This window comes from Nymphalis io, chromosome 8 (genome assembly GCF_905147045.1).
Source record: "Nymphalis io chromosome 8, ilAglIoxx1.1, whole genome shotgun sequence".
NCBI lineage: Eukaryota > Metazoa > Arthropoda > Insecta > Lepidoptera > Nymphalidae > Nymphalis > Nymphalis io.
This window is the reverse complement of record NC_065895.1, coordinates 6,320,139-6,343,223: the sequence shown is the minus strand read 5'-3', so window position 1 is coordinate 6,343,223 and position 23,085 is coordinate 6,320,139. Positions and strand designations below refer to the sequence as shown.

General features: G+C 33.7%; 3 protein-coding genes across 4 annotated transcripts; 2 read left to right on the top strand and 1 right to left on the bottom strand.

The window, feature by feature from the left end:
• The first annotated feature begins 721 nt into the window (after nt 1-721).
• On the top strand, nt 722-6,518 carry LOC126769909 (sphingomyelin phosphodiesterase 4). Its single transcript, XM_050488883.1, has 13 exons — nt 722-914; nt 990-1,289; nt 1,663-1,765; nt 2,859-3,075; nt 3,223-3,394; nt 3,474-3,766; nt 3,982-4,162; nt 4,386-4,498; nt 4,586-4,803; nt 5,100-5,230; nt 5,538-5,648; nt 5,738-5,860; nt 6,158-6,518. Exons 1-13 carry the CDS (start codon nt 897-899, stop codon nt 6,482-6,484), a joined length of 2,307 nt encoding a protein of 768 aa, XP_050344840.1. The 5' UTR covers nt 722-896; the 3' UTR covers nt 6,485-6,518.
• Nucleotides 6,519-7,225: 707 nt separating this feature from the next.
• On the bottom strand, nt 7,226-17,738 carry LOC126769906 (DNA-directed RNA polymerase III subunit RPC2). The gene is made up of 11 exons (XM_050488877.1): nt 17,561-17,738; nt 17,088-17,419; nt 16,898-17,010; nt 16,614-16,789; nt 16,342-16,529; nt 15,880-16,264; nt 15,142-15,505; nt 14,617-15,075; nt 13,741-14,535; nt 13,360-13,660; nt 7,226-7,515 (listed from the first exon to the last, which is right to left on the bottom strand). Exons 1-11 carry the CDS (start codon nt 17,630-17,632, stop codon nt 7,299-7,301), a joined length of 3,402 nt encoding a protein of 1,133 aa, XP_050344834.1. The 5' UTR covers nt 17,633-17,738; the 3' UTR covers nt 7,226-7,298.
• A 431-nt stretch (nt 17,739-18,169) lies between these two features.
• On the top strand, nt 18,170-22,552 carry LOC126769912 (mitochondrial Rho GTPase). Of its 2 annotated transcripts, XM_050488888.1 has the most exons (12): nt 18,170-18,533; nt 18,625-18,833; nt 18,909-19,061; nt 19,129-19,260; nt 19,347-19,543; nt 19,650-19,839; nt 20,196-20,331; nt 20,426-20,556; nt 20,632-20,859; nt 20,985-21,178; nt 21,808-21,846; nt 22,248-22,552. In XM_050488888.1, the coding sequence occupies exons 1-12, from the start codon at nt 18,341-18,343 to the stop codon at nt 22,372-22,374; spliced, it is 1,929 nt and encodes a 642-aa protein (XP_050344845.1). In that variant the 5' UTR covers nt 18,170-18,340; the 3' UTR covers nt 22,375-22,552. The 2 variants fall into 2 exon arrangements, with proteins under 2 accessions (XP_050344845.1, XP_050344846.1); XM_050488889.1 differs by lacking the exon at nt 21,808-21,846.
• The last annotated feature ends 533 nt before the right edge of the window (nt 22,553-23,085 follow it).

Here is a 23,085-nt window from a genome sequence, read left to right as displayed (position 1 = left end):
TTAATTTATAATATTATTAGATTCCGAGTCAAGAGGTTAACATAGAAATATATGTGGCAACCATTCTTTATTAATAATTTAATTGAGTGTTTTAGATTTCAACAGCTGACGAGAATGCTAATCCAGTACTATATAAAGATACTGAAGTACTATTGATAACGGAAACAAAAACAAACAATGCCGTTGCATTGTTTGTTGAGTGTAGTTTGTTGTAGTTTTTTGAATGTAGTTGGAAAACAAAACATATTAAAAAAAATGTATAACAATTATTAAAAAGTAAAATTTAATATATAGTTTAGTATTATAAATTTAATATATAGTTGGAATAAGCTCCAAACCTTCTCCTCAAAAAAAAAAAAAAAAAGGGAGAGGAGGCCTTACCCCAGCAGTGGGACATTTACAGGCTGTTACTGTTACTTACTTAATGAAAATTTAATAACCTCATTTTGTTTTAATTAAATCCTGGAAATTATTTATCTCCCAAAACAGGGAATGCAGTTACTATGGCATCATTATACGTACATATTTACAAACTATCTCTGTCGCAATCGCGGTTTCACAGCCCCTTGGTCTGTTTGTTTCTCTGTCTACACACGGCCCCTTGGTCTTTTAGTTTCTCTGTCTACAGATTCAATTGACATCTCTATTCATAGAGAAGTATTACTCTCTAATCTATTCTAGTAATGTACTCAATTATAAAAAACTTAAAAAGTAACATTTTATTTGTTGTAACTTTGTCAACTTAAATATTTAAAAAAAGTCATGTTTTATATACGTTATAAAAATTTTATCCTGTAGAAATTTTAATTTGAAAAAAATAACTATTTCTACTTTTAGGGTTACATTCAGTATTTACTTATAACTAGAAGATAAAATATTTAACTGGCTTGAATAAAATGGCACTTGACATCATGGTGAGTTAAATCTCACAAATTTTACATGCTAATGATAATTACATTATAATATTCATGTAAATGTTTAAATTCCAGAGTCAATTCTACACTTGCTTAAATTTACCATTTCAAGAAAAACTTATGGAGCTTACTAGACTTATTGATCAAACTGGACCAAATAAGGATTTGCAAGCTTTGTTTCCTCAACTTATAAATAGTATATTTGCTCCTCTTCATAATGGGTGGGGATTACGACAAGTTACTTTTGAAGCTAATAGATATGAGTTTGAAGCACTACTAAGTTTTCTAGAACCTCAAGGACCAATGTTTCGTTTATGCTATAAACTATTATATGATCCCCAGTTGAAGTATAATCTTCCATTAAATGTTTTACCAGTAAGTATATAAATGAAAAAAAAACTTATTTTTAATAAATTTAACCTTTTTTTATAGAATAGGAAGGCGGACGAGCATATGAGCCACCTGATTGTAAGTGGTCACCAACGCCCATAGATATTGGCATTATAAGAAATGTTAACTGTTGGTTACATCGCCAATGCTCCACCAACCTTGGGAACTAAGATGTTATGTCTCTTGTGCCTGTAATTACACTGGCTCACTCAACCTTCAAATCGGAACACAACAATACCAAGTACTGCTGTTTTGCTGTAGAATATTTGATGAGTCTGTGGTACCTATCCAGATGAGCTAGCACAAAGCCCTAGTAAAAAATATCAGTAAAAATCTATTCTACCAATTATGCTTTCAGTTGGACTTACAGATGACTCTTGAAAGGGGTAGATGTCCCCAATTTTATGCTGATATGCTTACAATGGATTCCAATTCAATGAATGTTGTTGCTCTTGCATTGAGTATCCTTTTAAATAACCTACATATTGAATTTTAACTTGAATAAATAATATCTTGTACAATGCATTGATCACTGCTTAACTGGCTTTAATTACAAGCTAGGACAGCAATCCGAAACATTTGTTATGGAACATTCAATAACTCACTTTTGTTTTATGAAGTCTCAATAATTATAAATGCTTTATTTATTTAGGATCACCAACATGACATACAGTAATAATTACCAATTAAGTTTACAAACTAATAGGTCTAAGGGCAACAGTGATAACGCTAAGCATCTAAAATAATAATGAAAGAAAAGAAAAATAAAATAAAAATAAGTTAAACACAATTTGAAAGTAAAAAGGAAATATAAGTGGTATAAATATATAGTACAAATTATATAATAACAAAATAAAGACAAATAAAACAGAGATCATTTGTTATGAGCCAACACCGAACACCTTAAATAGTTCAACATAAAATTCTAAGAGTTAAATTTTTCAAGCTTATTTGAAAATATATTGACATCTGACTTATTGTGTAATGAGGTAAACTGTGACTAGTCTATTAATGGGAGAGTATAAACCTAAGTTAGACTTGGAATGTACTTATCAACACAAGGGGACTTTAACAGGACATATTCTAAAAAAAAAAATTGGTAATAGTATAAGTATAAAAAGTAAAAGTATTAGTAGTTATTGATTTATTTATTTCCAACAAAAATTTTATATACAAAACTGAATAAATCTAATAAAAATAAGACCAAACTTAAGAAAATTTCTATTTTATATATATTTAAGTTTAACAGTTACGGTAAACAAATACAAAGTGTGAATACAAATAGTATTTTTTACATGAATAATAAGTTGAGGCACAGGACCAATGGGTCAATATGCTTATCAAATCACAAGAGTGAAAACACTGGTAATTTATTAATTTTAAATTAATTATCAGACTCCAGGCTGTTATTGAAAATTTCTTGTCAGAAAAATCAATTCACTATTAATTTGACTCTACTCATCTGCAACTTTCTAGCTAGCCTCTAGGCAGTCAATCTAAAATTACCATTACCAAATGCTTATAAAATATTATTTCTTAATACAATAAATTCAGATCCCTTTGATTATTACATTTTCAATTTTGCACTATATTTGATAAACAATAATCAAAATAAGAGCTCTTGGGACAACTGGAATAGTGTATATTTTGCATTGGCTTGCGATTATTTGATGCACTTTCTTCCATCTGATCCTAATGTTTCTGTATTGCCGCATATTCCCCATTATACTGGTAAGGTTCCAATGGCTGCACCACTGCAAACTGCAAACAGGTATTTACTAAATGCAAATATTTAGAAAAATAAATTGTTATTACAAAAGTATATATGTGTTTTAATTATAATATAATAATATAATATTTTATTCACTTTTCTATTTTGTATAAAAAGTAATCTCTGTGAATTGTATTATTTTTTCAGACCACTGTGTTCGCCATCATTGCTAGTGTTACCTGATCTATCTGGTATAAGCAATCAGCATAGTTCACCACAGACACAATCAAGAAATGAGGTTTGGAGATCAGAAACAGTCTTGCAGATATTTATTGATTTGTGGATGAGTGTAGAACCATTTAATAATAGAAGTATTGAGGTATACTGTCAATAATTTTGAACATTACAATAATATTTAGCTGATGAATGCATTTTTATAACTATCTTTAAATATTTAGATGTACCAGAGGACCTATCCCTCTGTAACCTCAAGCCCAGAAAGAGTTCGAATTGTACGAGTATTGGTGAAGCACATACATTCATTTTCTGCAAAGTATAACTCTGACCCTGCAATCAGGTCTTCAACTCTTCGTAAATATGCGAGACAAATTATGTGTTCACGTGCATATCACTATGTAAAACATTTAGTTATGACTTGGCCTCTAGATGCATCTTTTCGACTTGTAATGGAATTATGGTTGAGCCTAATACAACCATGGAGATACACAGATAATTCTATAACACAAGACAGGTACTTCTTCAAAATTAAATTTTAATTTCCTTTAAAAACTGGTGTTAGTAATATCTATGCAAAATATTATAACAATATACATTACTATTTCAAGTTTTTAATAGAAACAATTGTTCTTAATAATTATTATGTGACAAACTTTAGATTATCACTAAACAAAAAAATATCATTCTTTGTTTAGTAAAAATCAACTACTTTAATTTTGTCACCCCTAGATTTCCTAGTACTCAAAGAAATCAAGAAGAAAGAAATACTTCTTTAGATGTCAGTTTCACACAGTTCATTGCCGAAAACTTTCCGTCTTACACATGTATTCTTCAAATGATTCTGCCAAGATTTACAAGATTGGATCTTTCAAGTTATAAAAATGCTGTCATGTTATTCCGAGTAGGAAAGGTAAATTATTGATCTACATGCTTTTTTAATTTTTTTTTAACTAAAGGAATTAAAAAAAATTGCAATAAGATCAAAAATAAAATATCTTTTTATTTTATATCTATAATAAAATATCTTTTTATTTTATGATTGACAATTTTCAATTTTTTTTTCCGATGTTACCTCCCTGAGAAATTTAAATCGAATTATTTTTGTCATTTACCAAATATACATTGTTTTCTAGGTTTTTTCACAACAGCATCTTGTTCCCATACTGATGAATTTGGAGAAAGCTATTACTGATAGTGTATCTGGTTTACAAAGTCCTGACAGCAGTGGTATAAATCTTGACCAAAGGTAATATTAATTATGTATAATTCTTTCATGAAACTAAATAATATTTAATACATATTACAACTAAAATGAAAAACTATAATCTACCAGTTATACATACAATGGAGTTGCATTATCCAAATGGGTGGCCATAGCAAAACAAGCTATCTCAGAATTAAATATGGCAGCTACTTTCGAATATGACCCAATATGGAGTGAAAATAAAAACAATTTTATGTTGGAATTTGTCAAAAGAATATTATCTGCGAAACATACTGCTGACAAAAATTTAGAGAGTTTTTCAAATAAATTGAATCAGCAAAATCAAGGTTAGTGGATAAAGTAAATTAAATTTTGATAACATTCAAACCTAAAATATAACTGTTTTGAATTTATTACATTTGTACCATTTACCATTGAAATTTTGCCAATTTTCTTTAGATAATTTTTACTTACCAAAGCATGATGGAGTGTATATAAAAAGATCATTGAATTTACAGATATTGTGCAGTGAATCATAAATATTAAATCTATCCAAATATTTATAGTACTACATAGTTGATATGTTTGCTATAGTTTCATAATGATTTTAGTAACCTTAATGTAATAGTAATAAAATGTATAGGTATTTGGAGTTCCTTGAAACATTGGCTGATGATGGGGAATACTGATGAAGAAGCAGTGTTGTTGGAAGAATATAAAAAAGTTCCTAACTATTTGACTAGTTGCATCCATTACTTTAGAAATATTTTTGGAGTAAGCATTGTTGTACCTATAGATTATATCACATATTATTTAAAAAATATTTAAAATGTATATGTAATGCATAAATTTTATACAATTTGTATATTGTTGAATATTGTTGATCTTGGCTAGCTTATAGCCTGAACTAAATTAGTTTCTGTTGGATTTAACTATCCTATTGGACTGTGAGACTGAGGAAATAGAGTGCACTATAATATGAGTTGCACAAATTCAAACAAGAATTCCATTAGAACTTTAAGACCACTTTTGCCAGAATCGGAGGACATAATTAAAGTTGTAAATGGTTTTACCTTTTCAGGTTAGTGAAAACATGTTACTGCCATTTGAAACTGAACTGCTAGACAATTCTATTGATCATTCTTCATTTGCAAATTCAACAAACAACTTAACTCTTTCTATCGCTCAAAAAGTAAGTTTAATTCTGAACAATTGGTTTTGTTGTTTTATAACAAATATTTGTATGTATATATTTTAGGTAATATGTTATTAAAATTTTAGCTTCGAAACACACCAACTGGAATCCAGTATATGGGCGATCCAGATCTCATGCCAATAATGTCTTTTGAAAACACAATTTTAGTAAGAATGTTGCATCAAATAGCTGCAAGACTCAATGACATGGTGGGTGTTATTGTTAATTATTTAAATAAAAAATCGTAAAATTTAGCATGTTGAGATAAAGATTTTTTATATAAATATAAATAAATATGTTATAATAAATATAAATGCAATTTTAGTGTTTTTTTTAAATTAAATACAAGTTTCATATAACTTTTCTATATAATTTTCTTGTAATTGTATACATATATATAATACATAGGATATGTTATAACAAACATGTATATTAATTCTATTGTATTTGAGATACTAATAAAATGATTTAATTTTATTTTAAAGTATAACCGTGTTGTATTTCAGTATGGAGAAGAGTTCTCAATGTTATGGAGACGAAATGACTTTTGGGGGTATATTTCAAGAGAAATACTACAGAAGCCTATCACAATACACACATATGTCAAAGATACAAGCTACCATCAAAATATTGTTAATCAAGAGCTTCCTCCAAGGTTATCCCTGCGACGTTTTGGATCACACATGTTTGTTGTGTGGATAAGTTTAGGTTATATTTTGTTTAGAATATTTTCATATGGTGGTATTATGTACGTTTTTTTCCTTATTATGGTATGGTCTTTTTTCGTAGTGTGTAAAGCATCTTTAAAGATATTAAGAATCATGAAAGATTAATATAATAAGCATAATAAATCATTTTTTTAATTTTCTTTTCTTTTTTTCTAGTCTGAATATATATATGTGTGTGTAATCCGACAAGGTTATTTTAATATCGACAGCTTGTCAAATGTCATATTTTGGTATTTACTGCAACAGATAAGTCATACCATATCTAATAATAAAATAAGCCGAGATGGCCTAGTAGGTAGAACGCATGAATCTTAACTTACGATCGTGGGTTCAAATCCGGGTAAGCATCGTGAGGAAACCTGCATGTGTCTAATTCAATGAATTTATGCCACATGTGTATTCTACCAAACCGCATTAGAACAGCGTGGTGGTATAAGCTCCAAACCTACTCAAAAGGGAGAGGAGGCCTTAGTTCAGCAGTGGAACATTAACAGGCTGTTACTTTATATCTAATGGGAAACCCTGAATAGACTAAATTTTATAAAATATATGGTATAAAACTAGGTATATTTTGGGTTCTTTGTACTTACTAACAAATAATCGCTGAAGCATCGACCAGTAAAATTGTTATATAAGGGACGAAGAGAAAACACAGAAAGATAAATTAACATATATACGATATATGTAACGTAAATTTTTATGAAATATTCGAGCTAGTGCTAGTAGTTTTAGAAATCAGTCTATTAACTGACTAAATAATCAAAATCACATTTTTATACAAAAAACATTTATTTAAAGTATATTCAATGTACTTTATATTTTACGAAAAAGGTAAAATATAATTAAGTTAAGACTTAGCATTAATTATTTTCACAGATTATTTGAAGATTAAATATTGATTAAATTAAATCTTTCAACCCTAACAGTATTTCTTGAGGGTGAGCTTAGGGACAATGTTCATTGCGGCTAGCTCCTGGAAGAGCAGCTTGCATGCATAGGGCATCTCTACGGCGGACACAGCAGCGGAGGAGCGGCACGCGTGGCACCACGCGCGGCTCGCCAGCCGCCCGCACGCGCCGCAGATGTCTGCGCTGAACGCGTCCGACGCCAGCATCAGTCGCTCCATTAGCAGCATGCTGAGACAGATTTAGTAGTGTATTATGAAATTGCGAGTAGCATCGTTATTTCTTACATAACCTATAGTTGTATCTACGTCTAGCAAGTAGTGTATCCGCTCAGACCAAAACCTGAACCAGCAGACACTCTTGACGAGATCGTTTGCCTAGGCCAGTACATGTCTATCGGAGTCTGCTCGTTTAATATGACTGCAAGGCATATACTATAAATATGAATAATCTTAAAGTAATCAAACTTATAAACATACAACAACAACAAAATAAAACAAATGCCGGTAATATTGTGTCTGATCGTGAATTATAAAGTTCGTCGAAGAGTTTTACAGGGACCTGTATTCCTCAAAAACACCGCAATCGATACCAGATGCGACGGACCCCAGAGCAGCGCCAGTAGAGTGAATCGAACAAGGCGAATTACCTCATATAACACCAGATGAAGTAGAGCATGCTCTAAGCAAAATGAAAAAAGGTAAAGCCTCTGGTGAGGACGGGGTGCGTGTCGAAATGTTGCAGGCAGGTGGAAAACCTATACTTGAAGTCCTTGTAAAGCTTTTTAACGATATTCTTCTACAGGGTTCTACACCCGGTTAATAGAAGAATGCGATTGTCAAGATACTTTATAAGAAAGGCGACAAAACAAAACTGACAAACTACCGTCCAATAAGCCTTCTCTCAGGTCTACAAACTGTTCGCTAAAGTCCTGTGCTACCGACTAACTAACACCCTTGACGAAAACCAACCTGTCGAGCAAGCCGGAGTTGATACTCAACTATGGATCACATCCATACTGTCAAGCAGCTAGTGGAGAAGTGCAATGAGTATAACCGACCCCTATGCTTTTCCTTCGTTGATTATGAGAAGGCTTTCGATAGTGTCGAAAATTGGGCCGTGTTTTAATCTCTCCATCGCTGCGGTATTGACAAGCGATAAGTAGATATCCTCCGAGAGCTGTACAAATTCGCGACTATGCAGGTGCGCATGCACAGAAACACCATCCTCGTGTCTGTTGACAGAGGGGTCCGACAAGGCGATAACCTCTCGCCCAAACTCTTCAACACCGTCTTAGAAGACCTGTTGATGACGCTGGATTGGAGGGAGAGAGGAATCAATGTAAACGGGATACGTATGACGCACCTTAGGTTCGCGGACTTGATTCTCGTCCAACTTATGCTAGCAGATCTGCAAGAAGTTTCCCTGAGGATAGGTTTGAGCATGAACATGTCCAAGACCAAAATTATGACTAATCGCCACATACGTGTACGTATATAATCGTAGGTAAGGACACCGTACAGGTGGTTAGCGATTATATCTATCTTAGACATCGTTTATCATTTGATCGGAAATCTCAAATACAGGAGATCGAACGGCGCATTGGCTTATGGCATACGAAAGACGAAAGTCGAAGATATTGGGAAGCGTATCACGAGGTTAAAGTGGTCAGACTATTTTAGGAAAATGGCGGGTGCTCAATGGATGTGACTAGCACAGGGAGAATGTGCGCGCCTGTGAGGAGTCCTATGTCCAGCAGTGGATTAATGTGGGCTGAATATGATGATGATGATATATGAACGCCGAGCAACAGGCGGCGGTTAATTAACCTGTCCACTGGTGTACCACAGGCCAAGGAGGATTAAATTACCCATTAAACCTCATAGCATATTTTAAACCTTCTAATATTGTGGCCATGTCGCCTTGGGAAAGCGTCATGAGTATGTCCCACCTCATAAAACAATGGAAATATGAGTGATAAGAATTTTGATTTGTCATGCGACCCGGCTAACAACCGGCGCTCGCAGGTACCCGGGCCTGCGAGTGTGAAATATGCTACCGAAGACTGCGCGGGAGTGGGCGACCAGGCCCCCGTGACAGTTAATGCTACTGGCAGCAGCACGAATAAAAAACTCACACAGCAGGCATTCCATCCAAGCCTATTCATCACAAGACCGAGATCGTCATCAATGGGAAATATCAGCACTAGTGACTCAAAGAATTTGCTTATTGCGTCTCCAGCCAAAAATACTACAGCTGACAACTCCAGCAACGTTTGCCCTCCCCCTTGGCAAAGAATACCTACAGACCGTCACCTCAAAAGGAAAAGATTATCTAATAGCCCGCCACACACTCAAAAACCAGATCGACCAGATTAAAGAACAAAAATAGGAGTCAACACTTCTAACAGATACAGTGAATTACCTGTCGATCCAACTGAGGAGTCAACGGAAGATACACCCACTCATCCCAAAAAAACTAGCAAACCACCACCTATTATATTGTATGGAATAGAAGACCTATCTAAATTAACAGACTTATTAAATAAGACTATATCTAGTAGCTAAGAGTGATGACACAATCAACCGAAACATACAAAGATCTAATAGAACTCATCCGTACTAATGGTCTCATCGGTCACACTTTCACCCCGAAGCAAAACAAATGTTACCGAATTGTAATTAAAAATTTACATCACACCACTCCTAAATCGGCCATAATACAAGAAATTGAAAAAACAGGGAACAAGGTACGAGGTGAAATAGTCTACGCAATATCCAGAAAAAACAAAAAGCCTCTGAACATGTTTTTTGCAAACATAGAACCTAGTCCCAATAACATAGAAATAAAAAATATAAAATACATATACTACACGAGAGTAAAGATTGAAGACCCAAGGAAATCTACTGAAATTCCTCAATGCACCAGGTGCCAACAATATGGGCACACCAAAAACAACTGTATGCGCCCATACAGGTGTGTCAAATGTGCAAAGGGACATAAAACTACGGACTGCCCCAAAAAGGATAAGACAACGCCAGCCACCTGTACTCTTTGTCAGGGCGATCATCCAGCTAATTACAAAGGCTGTCGTCAAGTATACAAGGAGATTCGTGCCCGAAAAATGGCACATGTAATATACAGGAAAACCCCACCAGATAATAAGAAGCCCACAAATAAATTTACACCACCACCTAAAATAAGCGATTTCCCTCCACTAAAACCCCGCAGCTACACTAGACAGCAATCTACCAACAACCAGGAAAGAGACAATGGGTATACAAATGATAACACAATCAACACCGCAAACAAAGACTACTGGAATAGAAAAACAGAGAATACACAATCTCAATCAACAAGTTCACTAGAACAAATTATAATAAAACAATCTGAGAAAATAGACATCCTCATACAACAAATAGGTACCCTGATGGGTCTCCTAACGACGCTTATAGCCCAGCAGAAAAAATGAAATTCCTGCGGATTGCCGCATGGAATATAAATGGCTTATCCCCGAATAAGCAAGAAGTCGAGCTATTCATAAATCACAACAAAATAGAAATTCTGTTAATCTCTGAAACACATATGATTGACCATAGAGTAATTAAAATTAAAGGATACAGTATATATTACGCTAATCATCCAGACGGGACGTCACATGCTGGAGCCGCTGTGATAGTCAAAGAAAATATAAGACACCACATTTTACCAAGCTATAGATATGTACACATACAGGCCGCCATCATATCAATAGATGACTGGCAGGGATCACTCAATGTGGCAGCAGTGTACTGTCCCCCAAAACATCGTATAGATGAACATATGTTTAGTGACTTTTTTCATACACTCGGTGGTAAATACATTGCAGGAGGAGACTGGAACTTCAAAAACACATATTGGGGTTCCCGACTAACGACGACAAGAGGCCGAGAACTGAAAAAGGCAATAGATAGCAATACCCTGAATGTAATATCAACAAGAGAACCAACTTATTGGCCATCGGACCCCAACAAAACTCCGGACCTCATTGACTTTTTTGTTTTCAAGGGGATGTATGGACTCTACACAGATGTGGAATCATGTCTAGATGACTCCTCAGACCACACACCTGTAATTGTTACATTAAGCTCCACAGTCATCTGGAAAGAACCACGCGAAACACTCTACAATCATAAAACTGACTGGGAGGCCTTTCGAGATTACATTGTAGAGAATGCCAATTTGTGTATACCTCTCAAAATGGAAGATGACATAGAAGACACTGCGTGGTTTACCACTAACCTAATACAAAAAGCAGCGTGGCTATCAACCCCTTACGTAGAATCCAAAACACAAAGTCAGAATATCCCCCTGAAGATAAGGGAGTTGATAGTTATGAAGAGAAGGCTAAGACGTCAATGGCATACCAGTAGAAATAGACAAGATAAAAAGGCACTCAACAAAGCACAAAAAGATCTAACAGATATGCTTAGCGAAAATGAAAATAGTACCTTGCAAGAGAAACTAAAGACCCTGTCTCCGTATAAAGCAGATGACTATTCACTCTGGAAAATGACAAAATCATAGAAAAGGCCAAAGGAACACTTTCCCCCGCTAAGACAAACTAACGGCAACTGGTCACGAAAACCCCAAGATAAAGCTGAGTTATTTGCCAACTTTCTCAAAGATGTATTTAAACCTAACGAACCTGACATTGCGCACTCAGAAGAAGAAATTCATAAAATCTTGAACAGTCACCAACAGATGTCTCTACCGTTGACTCCAGTCACACCGGCAGAAGTCAGAAAAACTATCAAAGATTTAAAACAACGAAAGGCACCAGGATTTTATTTGATAACAGCAGAAGTTCTTCAACAATTACCAAAAAAAGGCATCGTCCTGCTGACAATCCTCTTCAACGCAATATTGAGATTACAATAATTCCCAAAGCTATGGAAAGTGTCCATCATAAATATGGTTGCCAAACCGGGTAAGCCTCCTACAGAAGTCACATCATATAGGCCAATAAGTCTTCTCAACATACTTTCAAAAGTTTTCGAGAAAGTGGTCTTAAGACGTCTTCTTCCAGTATTAAAGGAGCAAAAAGTGATACCAGACTACCAATTTGGTTTTCGTGCACACCATGGAACGACAGAACAAATACACCGAGTAGCACATACAATACGGCAAGCGATGGAGAGAAAAGAATACTGCTCAGCTGTGTTCCTTGACATACTGTTAACAGGCTTTTGATCGCGTGTGGCACAAGGGCCTCCTCTGTAAGCTAAAGTTACACCTGCCAAATAGTGCGTATACGCTTATAAAGTCTTACCTACAAAACAGAATGTTCCAGGTTAAATGCGAGGATTCTTTCTCATCTACCTAGGTATGCATCTAGACAGAAAACTTACCTGGCGAGATCACATAAAAACAAAAAAGGAACAAGCAAACAAAAAGTACAAAAATATGTACTGGCTACTAGGCAGGAAATCAACACTGAGTCTCGAAAATAAACTTATTATATACAAAGGTATTATAAAACCAGTCTGGACGTACGGCATAGAACTCTGGGGATCTGCAAGTCACTCAAATATAGAAATCCTCCAGCGCTACCAGAACAAAGTGCTAAAGGTCTTAAGCAATGCACCATGGTTCATACTGAACAAGGAAGTACATAAGTATCTGCAAATACCTACAGTTAAAGAAGAAATAGAAAAGTCTTCTTTGGCCTATAAGCAAAGACTCGAAGGACATATCAATCAACTGGCTACGAACCTTTTAAATACAAACAAATGCAAATTTCGATTAAAGAGAAAGCGACTGGCTTCGATCTGATCACTCTTAGAAGTGAATAAAGTAAGAGATGACACATCATTGGATGTGCACTCTCAAAATTGAGAAAAGCTTACTTAACAAATCTGATTAAAACCTAAGGGGTTCATTGCAGATTTAAAAAAAAATATATATATATATGATGAATCAAACTAGTTTTGAGAATATGTAACATTACGATCACAAACAGTAGAGGCTAATGTATGTATGAACTCACTATCAGCCTTTTACCGATCGATATGAACAGTGTGCTGGAATAGTCACCTAGCACCGTAGCCGATGAGACAGTCTCGCTCCATCTCCCCGAGGCGCAGGCCGCCGTCGCGCGAGCGTCCCTCGGTGGGCTGTCGCGTGAGCACGGCGCGAGGTCCGCGAGCGCGCGCGTGCATCTTGTCCTGCACCATGTGTTTCAGCTTCTGGTAGTAAACAGGCCCGGAGTAGATATACGCCTCCAGTGGCTCCCCTGTTATGCCCGAGTAGAATATGTCCTTCCCGTGGTAATTATAACCGTGCTTTTCTAACTCTCCGCATACATCTCGAACTTTAGATCCACCGAATGCCGTACCTGTAAAATATAAAATTATATACATTTTTATTGCAACGTAAAGTATAATTTGCTAAATCGGAGACGAAACTAGAACGTACCGTAATGAAACTTTCCCTCCATCAATCCAGCTTTGCCTGCTAGAAGTTCGATAGTTTTGCCAACGGTCATTCTTGATGGAAAACCATGGGGATTCATAATCATATCTGGACAGATTCCACGATCGTTAAAAGGCATATCTTCTTGTTGTACGATTAACCCAGTCACCCCCTTTTGCCCATGCCGAGAACTGAATTTGTCACCTATTTCTGGCACTCTAGTTTGTCTTAGTAATATTTTAATAAGAAACGCATCTTCAGAATTTGAAGACACCATCACTTTTTCGATGTAAGATTCAACTGGGCCCTTATATGTGATTGGAACGTCTTTATAGTCTATTTGTTGTGGTTGACCTTGACTGATCGGGTTTAATGTAGCTGGAGGCATTTGTTTATTAATCAACACTTGACGATTTTCGACCATTTCTCCTGGAGCAGCTATACCATCAGTATCTAATACATCGTGCGCTTTTATAACTTTTCCTGTATTAGCATCTCTAGACGGACCTAGGATTCTATCTGATGTTTGATTACTGTATCGCTTCATTATCGTTTTTGCACTTTTATAAACCAAGCACCGACCATAACCGCGGTCGATAGAAGCTCTGTTTAAAATCAAAGCGTCTTCTATATCATAGCCACTGTAACTCATAACCGCTACGGTCGCATTCTGTCCGGCCGGTAATTTATCGAAGTTTGTTAATTCTATTGTCCTTGTTTTTACCATGGGACATTGTGGATAAACTAAATTGTACATTAATGTGTCTATTCTATTCTTCTGATTATAACCAATTGTGCCTGAAAGTAAGCAAAACAATATATATTAAATATAATTTATGGTAATTGTATATCAATTTTAAAGTATGATAGATTATATACCCATAGCCTGTTTGCCCATAGCACACTGGTAGGTGTTTCTAGGACTCTGATTGTGATGTGGATAAGGTACAAGGCCAGCACAGACACCCAAAATTGTAAAAGGTTCAACTTCCAGATGAGTAGTGACATAGGGATCAATCTCCGCTTCAATGGTTGCAATATGGCTATCATTCTCTTCATTCACATCTAAGTATTCAATAAGACCATCTGAAAGGAAATCTTGGAACTTCCTAATGCCTCTATTGAGTTCGTTTATATGAGACTGCTGCACTAATGGGTAGCCTTTTTCTACTATAATATATGGCCGGCACAGTCTACCACCATCACTGCATATATAAACTGTTCTTTGATTATGATTTGGGTAAATGGAAACAAATGCTGATATTAGGCCGCGGCGTCGAAACATTCTAAAAATTTTGATAAGCTTTTTGTATTGTCTAGTTACCCCTAATATATTACCTGAAAATTAAATTACTCATTAGTTATTAATTATTAGATAAGTAAAATCCTTGTCTCTGAACTTACCATTAAGAAACACCATATAAACAGCTGGATGATTAATTTCTTCACCTCCCAGTAGTCTGACATCCTCCACACCAGCATTACAAGCCAATCTTGATATAGGTTCCTCAGAACATTCTGTCGTTATATGTGTCATAAGTGCCAGATTCTTAACAAGGCCACATGCCTCCCCTTCAGGGGTATCTGAAGGACACAGCATGCCCCACTGTGATGGTTGTAAGGAGCGTGGGCCAGAAACTTTTCTGGTTTTCTCAAACTGTGAGTTAACCCTAGTCATCATACCCAAAGCTGAAATATAACTGAGTCGACTTAAAACCTGTGTGACTCCATGTCTTTCCATTTTAAATCTCTTGATAGTCCAATTTCCCTAAAAATATATAATGTAATAAATTAGTTCATGACATCATACAAGACCAATTTTTTTTTTTATATAGAATAGAAAGGCAGACGTGCATATGGGCCACCTGATGGTAAGTGGTCACCAAACGCCCATAGACATTGGCATTGTAAGAAATGTCAACCATCGCTTACATAGCCAATGCGCCACCAACCTTGGGAACTAAGATTTTATGTCCCTTGTACTTGTAATTACACTGGCTCACTCACCCTTCAAACCGGAACACAACAATATCAAGTATTGCTGATTTGCAGTAGAATATCTGATGAGTGGGTGGTACCTACCCAGACGAGCTTGCACAAAGCCCTACCACATTGTTTTTAAAATAAAGGATTACCACTTACACTTGATATAGCTGTAAAGAGGCCATTAGCAATTAAATCTGGTCTCATATGTTTTACAACATCAAATGGTGCTGCTTTTACTTTGGGTATAATTTTGTCAGCTATAGACTTTAATTCCCAGTTGAACCTTTTAAACAAATCTTCAAACATTAGAGCCAATAATGACCCAGCTAACTCAAGTCTTTTATTGCCATAGTAATCTGGATCATCAATAGCAGCTTTACTATTCTCTGCTTCAATAACTCTTTTTACCATAATTGCCAAGTAAATAGCTTTCACATAAAAGTTGTAATTCTCTACAGTCACATGAGCAAGTATTGTTGTTGCTAAAAGATCTCTAGCTTCATCAACAGGAGTCCTGAACTTAGCATTGGGAGTCTGAAATCTGAAAGAAATATATATACTTCTTAGTGATGATGGCTATAAAAACATGTAAAAGTATTAATCATAGAAAAAATTTACCGTTTCACTTTAAGTTTGCTACCAATGTAAGACAAAGCTTGGTTTTGAGTAAAAATTTTTAAATTGTGACAATCCATTACACAAGGAGCCATTTTCTTTACTATAGCATCATCAGTACCCACAAGCTGCATTATTTCTTGATCACTACAAATACCCATAGCTTTAAAGGCCACTGCTATTGGAATATCCTGCAAATTACCTAATACAGTAGCGACTTGCAATTAAAAAACTAAATTAAAATTCAAGAAATGGTATATTGTTTTTTAACATACATCAGATAAGGCATTGTGCCTAAGGACATATTTTCCATTTTTCACAATAACATTTGTTCTAGTTTTCTTTTCGTGAGTTGAACTTGTAACTTGACATTGAATTGCTCCTTTAAATTCATCTACAATCATTCGGTTACGAGACAGCTGTTCCTGGATTAATATAACTTTCTCTTGACCTGAGAAACATATATTATTTTAATATGTTGTTTAAACTTTTTAATATTTTAAATAATGATAATTTGAAACAAAAATTCAGAAATTTAATAGGAATATATAATTCTTACCTCTAATGATAAAGTAACCACCAGGGTCATGGGGACACTCATTCAATTGTGATAATTCAAAATCAGATTTGTTTGTTAAAACACAATTAGAAGACCGTAACATCAATGGCATCCTAAAATAGTTTTATAAGCCATAGTAAAGATTATAAAATATATTTTTTTAATTTATAAAGCCTCTTGATGATCTTACCTTCCAATTAACTGTTTATTTTTAATTACTCTTTGATTCCCTCTAATATATTCAATATCAACTGTTATTGGTGCTGAGTATGTCATGTCTCTAAGTCTACACTCATGAGGAGTAGTGGGCTTAGTTACATTGAAACCTTCTTCTAAGTCTGGTGTTCCCACATAGGCATTCAAATATTTAATGTAGAACAAAGGATCTGAATCACAGAACACCTTCTCATTAGCCTGGACGATTTTCTTAATTTCAACATTAATAAAATAATTGAATGAATCAATATGCTGTTTAACCAAACCCTTTATTTGAAGAAATGATGGAACAAGTTTCCATTTGTCCTGTAAGCAAATTTACATTCGATAATAAATTTTTAAATTGACATAAACCTTGATGTTAATAAGTTTTCATTGTAAATATTGTTATTATTTTATTTCTAAACATTTTTATGTTAACTTAGCGTCAATGGTTAATAACCTTACCTCTAATGTCTTTATCGGTTCTCTTAAGCCTTTTGCGGTATCCCATTCCGGATGTTTATTTATTTCCCCCATCACTATTGAAACATATTAACTATAGAAATATTTAAATAATTTATTCCAATTGATATTAGTCAGAAAACACCACGTTTCATTTTGATTTTCAAGATGTTTTGAATAATTGAAATTTGTTTTGGTTTGACAATTGCAATATGTGACATTGACATTTGACAATCTGTAATAAGTTTGTTTGGCATAGTACAGATTATTTATATAACGGATGCTACATGTTTTTAAATTATTACGATTACGGATCAAATTCCGTCGAATGTTGTGTGGTATTGATGGTGGTGATATTTTAACATAATTTTATAAGTCTCACGATAAATATTCACGTGAAGCATTATGGTCAATATTTATAGCGGCCGTAATCCTACCCTTGTACCTGTAGTGTAACTATAGGCGCAATGGCAATATCTATTAATACCAATAATTATTAGGATAGCTGCAGGCCTGACACTCAAAATAATATGGTCTTACATGGCAATGTAAGGATATCAATTATGTGTAATGTGATAGATAATCTGTTACTTATATCAAGCGATATTTTTTGTCTGTGTGTGATTATAAAATCTGAAATCGGCTTTCGAGTTTTGGCTAATATATATTGTGCCTAGTTTTTAAGAAAAGAATACAAAAGTGAAATAGAAATCGGACATGCTAATCTTGTATTTAAAAATGTTTACATAATGATTTGAAAAAATCTGTAAAAATAAATTAAAAATGGTTTATGAAACTATTCCCCGAACAGTTAGGATAATCTTGCTTGGCGAACCATCAGTGGGTAAAACATCATTGATACTATCATTGGTTACTGAAGAATTTGCAGAAAATGTGCCTCCGAAAGCAGAAGAAATTACAATCCCTGCTGATGTTACCCCAGAGCAAGTACCAACGAACATCGTCGATGTATGTCGTAAGTACATAAAAGTGAAGACAATTTCACTAATCTTGTCATAATTTCTGACTGCGATCATAATCATATATCTTACACCTTTTTTTTAAAGTAACTGAACAAACTATTGAACAAGTTGCGGAAGAGATTGAAAAAGCACATGTTATATGTATAGTTTTTTCGGTGGATAAACAAGAAACCTTAAATAAAGTTGCTTCTTATTGGTTACCATTTGTAAGAGACAACTGTCCAGATGATTACCGGAAACCTGTTATTCTTGTTGGAAATAAAATAGATCTAATAGATTATTCCATCATTGACGTAAGTTTGAGTTTAAATAAACCTTATATATTATACTGCCTTAAAATAAAGTCGTAATGTAATGTAACATTTTAGAATATTTGGGACATTGCTGAGGAATACCCAGAGGTAGACAGGTGCATAGAATGTTCAGCAAAAACCTTAACAAATGTTTCAGAAATGTTCTATAATGCACAAAAAGCAGTATTACACCCTATACATCCTATTTACTCTATAGAAGAACAAGAGGTACGATAAATAAATTTATAGTTTTTATTTAAACTGAATTATATGTTAAACATTTAATTATTTTTAGCTTACAGAAAGATGTAAAAAAGCTCTAACAAGAATATTTAAGATTTGTGACATTGATGGTGATGGTGTATTAGATGATTATGAAATAACAATATTTCAAAAAAAATGTTTCGATACTCCTTTACAATTACAGGTACTCCTTTATATAACAGTATTGATATCTTTATGGAGCATATTCCGATTTATAATTTCCTTTATATATATATAATAATGTTTTAGGTTTTAGATGAAGTAAAATCAGTAATTGCACAAAATATAGCAGGAGGTATAGAGAATGAATGTATTACTATGAAGGGGTTCATATTCTTGCATTGTTTGTTCATACAAAGAGGGAGAAATGAGACAACCTGGACAGTTCTGCGTAAATTTGGTTATGATGAGAGCTTAGAATTGATACACAGTTATTTATATGCTAAGTATGATGGAGATTTTCTGCTTTTAGCATTTAGTAGTTTATAATCATATCTTTAAATTATGTTCAATGTAATCTTATATTATAAATGTTTTATGTTTATTTAACAGCATAAAAGTGCCTGTTGGATGTTCTACAGAACTTTCTTATAAAGGGCAGCAATTTTTGACACAATTATTTGAAAAATATGACCGAGACAGGGATGGTATGCTAAATCCAACTGAAATAAAGAATGTATTTTCTTGCTGTCCCCGTATCCCATGGCACAATTTACGTTATACAGTCCCAACCAATGACAAGGTACTTATCCAATATAACAAATGATAAAATTTGGAAGCCCAACACAATTTATTTGTTCAGCTGTTTGTTTAAATGTGCAGGAATTACAGTATACATTGCATGTATGTCGAAATAAGTTATATATTCTTGAATTTTTTTTATTACAAAACAAAATGAATGCAAGGTTAACATTATCATTATTCATACTTCATTAATGATTTGTAGTAAAGATATATTCAGTTTTCATTATGAATTTATATTAATATTTAAACTTACACCTAAAACCACAGTACACTACAAAATTGTAAGATCCATATATTTTTTTAATTAAATTATTATCATGTTAATTATTTTAATATAAAAATGTTTATTTTCAGGGTTTTTTAACTCTACAAGGATGGATGTGTCGTTGGACTTTAATGACTTTACATGATTTGCAAAGCACGAGTGCTTACCTAGCATATCTAGGATACAATTTTCTTGAAAATGATACTCAAAAATCAGCTATACATAGTAAGTATAAAAACAAAAATGGTTTAAAAATGTATAATTGAGTAACATATTATTCCTGAATTGATTCTATCTTATAGCTTATGTTTCTTTTTAGTTACCCGAGATAAGAAAGTTGATATTGCTAAAAAACAGTCAAGTCGAAATGTATATCAGTGCCATATTATTGGTCCGAGATCATGTGGCAAAACATCTATATGTAGAAGTTTTTTAGGCATAGCACATAAGGTACAATGTTAATAGTTATTGAAATATTGAAATTTTAACATAATACATACATAACTATAACATCATGCATTTCAGAAAATTAAACAAACTACGCACGAAAGAGGCGACAGTAACACAGAAAATAATTGTTGTATAAACACAGTACTAGTGTATGGACAAGAAAAATATTTAGTTCTGAAGGAGATTCCCATAACCCGCGTTTCGGATCCCTTACAGCCTCACGAAGTCAACTGTGACGTGGCATGCCTCGTTTACGATATTGCTGCCACTAGATCATTTGAATATATTGCTAGAATATATATTGTGAGTATTCTCTCTTTGTTTCCTTTTTTCATATGACATCTACTATTTTAAGTGAATTTGTTGTGAATGCATTTCTAAATTAATTATATAAAATTCTCTTTATAATAATTTCTGTAAATTTCTAGAAATATTTTGCTGAAAGTCACATTCCTGTTTTAATCGTTGGGACAAAAGGTGAAAATATAATGATGAGACAGGAATATATTTTACAACCGGATGTGTTTTGTAACAAATATCAACTTCTACCTCCGCAATTTTTTAATATCAAAGAGAACAAGCACGATGTTTTTGTTAAGTTAGCAACCATGGCTGCATTTCCGTAAGTATTGTCTATCTAGACAAAATAGCTTTTGCGATATTTGCATATTTTTTAAATATTTAATTGAATACACTTCAAGCGAAAGCAGATAAAGATAGAGCTGAAGTTAGATAGCTTTTTTATGTTTTTAACAAATGAAGTTAAAAAAATCGTAAGCCAATATTTGGTAATATTTGACAAGCAATGTATGCAAATGATTTTAATGAATTTATAAAAAACCTAGGAACGTTTCAGACTAACAACTTGATCTGCAAACATATCGTTTTATAAAAGGTCGTTTCACACTAAACTCGTCAATGTTATGTTTAAATAAAATTTAAAAACTAGTTTAATTTAAAAATCCATATAAAAATTTGTAAACATCATTAAAGAAAACACAAAGCTTATAAGTGTCTATCAGTAGACTAACTGATGAATAGGGAACCACCAAGATGGCACTGTAAAAAACACATATATTAGTTTTTTCTAACTTAAGTTTTATTGTGACATATTCTTGCAAACCCTAAAAATGAACTGAATCGAATCTGCTACATCAGAACATATTTTGTATAAATTATGCTTTAGTAAATAGGACATACGTCATACATGTTAATATTTTTTATTTGTTATTTTAATTGTATCTTGGTCAGTCAATTTCAAGCTGCTTGGATTTTATTCAGCAAACACAGGTCAGTATTACTTTAATATGTAATGTCAATTTCTACTGTCAATATAGAACATGTTATATGAAATGCATCTTTTATTATGTTTTTACGGGCATTTTATATTCTAAAAATAATTTAAATTTTGCAATACTATCTTCTGCAATATAACAGTATAAAATTTAGAAACAAATACTTATATATTACATAAGAAGTACTTATTATAAATTCAGCGTGATTTCTATCTATTATGATGTGTTTATACACATTAATCATATAAAAAGTTGCCAACGGGAAGTAGTTACCAAATAATAAATAATAATAATGTAATAACTCAACAGACATATTTTTACTTTAATGAATAAATAGTATTAAAACTTTGGTTTTACCCTGGTAACTAAACTTTAATAAAATGTTTTACTTTGCAGACACCTGAAGCATTTTGCGAGTTTGGCGGGGGAGAACTCGTCGTGGTGGAAAGCTGGTATCGGTGTTGCCGCAGCGACCATTATGGGCTTCATGCTTCTTAAGATGTTGAATTTCCAACGTCGCTAGATTTAGACATATGTATTGGATATATTGAAACTTGCCAATAAATAATAAAGGCATTGTGATACTTGAAAAATATCTTTAAATAATTAGATCTTAGGAGTATCCAATACAAACCAAAGATATGTAATGCAATGCGTTCATAAATTATTATTATTTTTTGTTGTAAATAAAATGTTTTAATTTAAAAAGATATTATTTTTTTATTATGTCCTGTTTTATATAAATCAATCAAATACACAGTTCGTGGTATCGCGAATTGTCGTAAACATTACAATTGCGTTCATCTAATGTCTAGGCATTTGCGTTTTCTCGATTTTTAGCAACTTCGTCACGGTTTTTTTAATACCGGAAAATTGTCTCGTTGCGAACGCGTCGTCGCAAGTGTAGAGGCTTTTTTTCGATTCTGTGCTTCAAATCGGCCGGTATCACTTCAGTACGGAGAAAGCATTTGTTCGCAAAATTGAATGTCTCAACTGAGGTGAAAGCGTTAAAATTTTGGCGTCCAAAAGTGTTTCTTGCACTCTATTCAGGTATTTTTTGTAGGAGAGGAAGGGGCTGACACGTTTGAGCACTGAACTCCAGGTACAAAAAGGATAGAAATTGTGAGAAACCCAGCCTGTGCAGCTGCTTACCGTTTTATATACTTGTATTCTATTCAAATAATCATACGTACGGTACGGAGTCGGCCACGGTTGGATTCTACGCGACATGGTT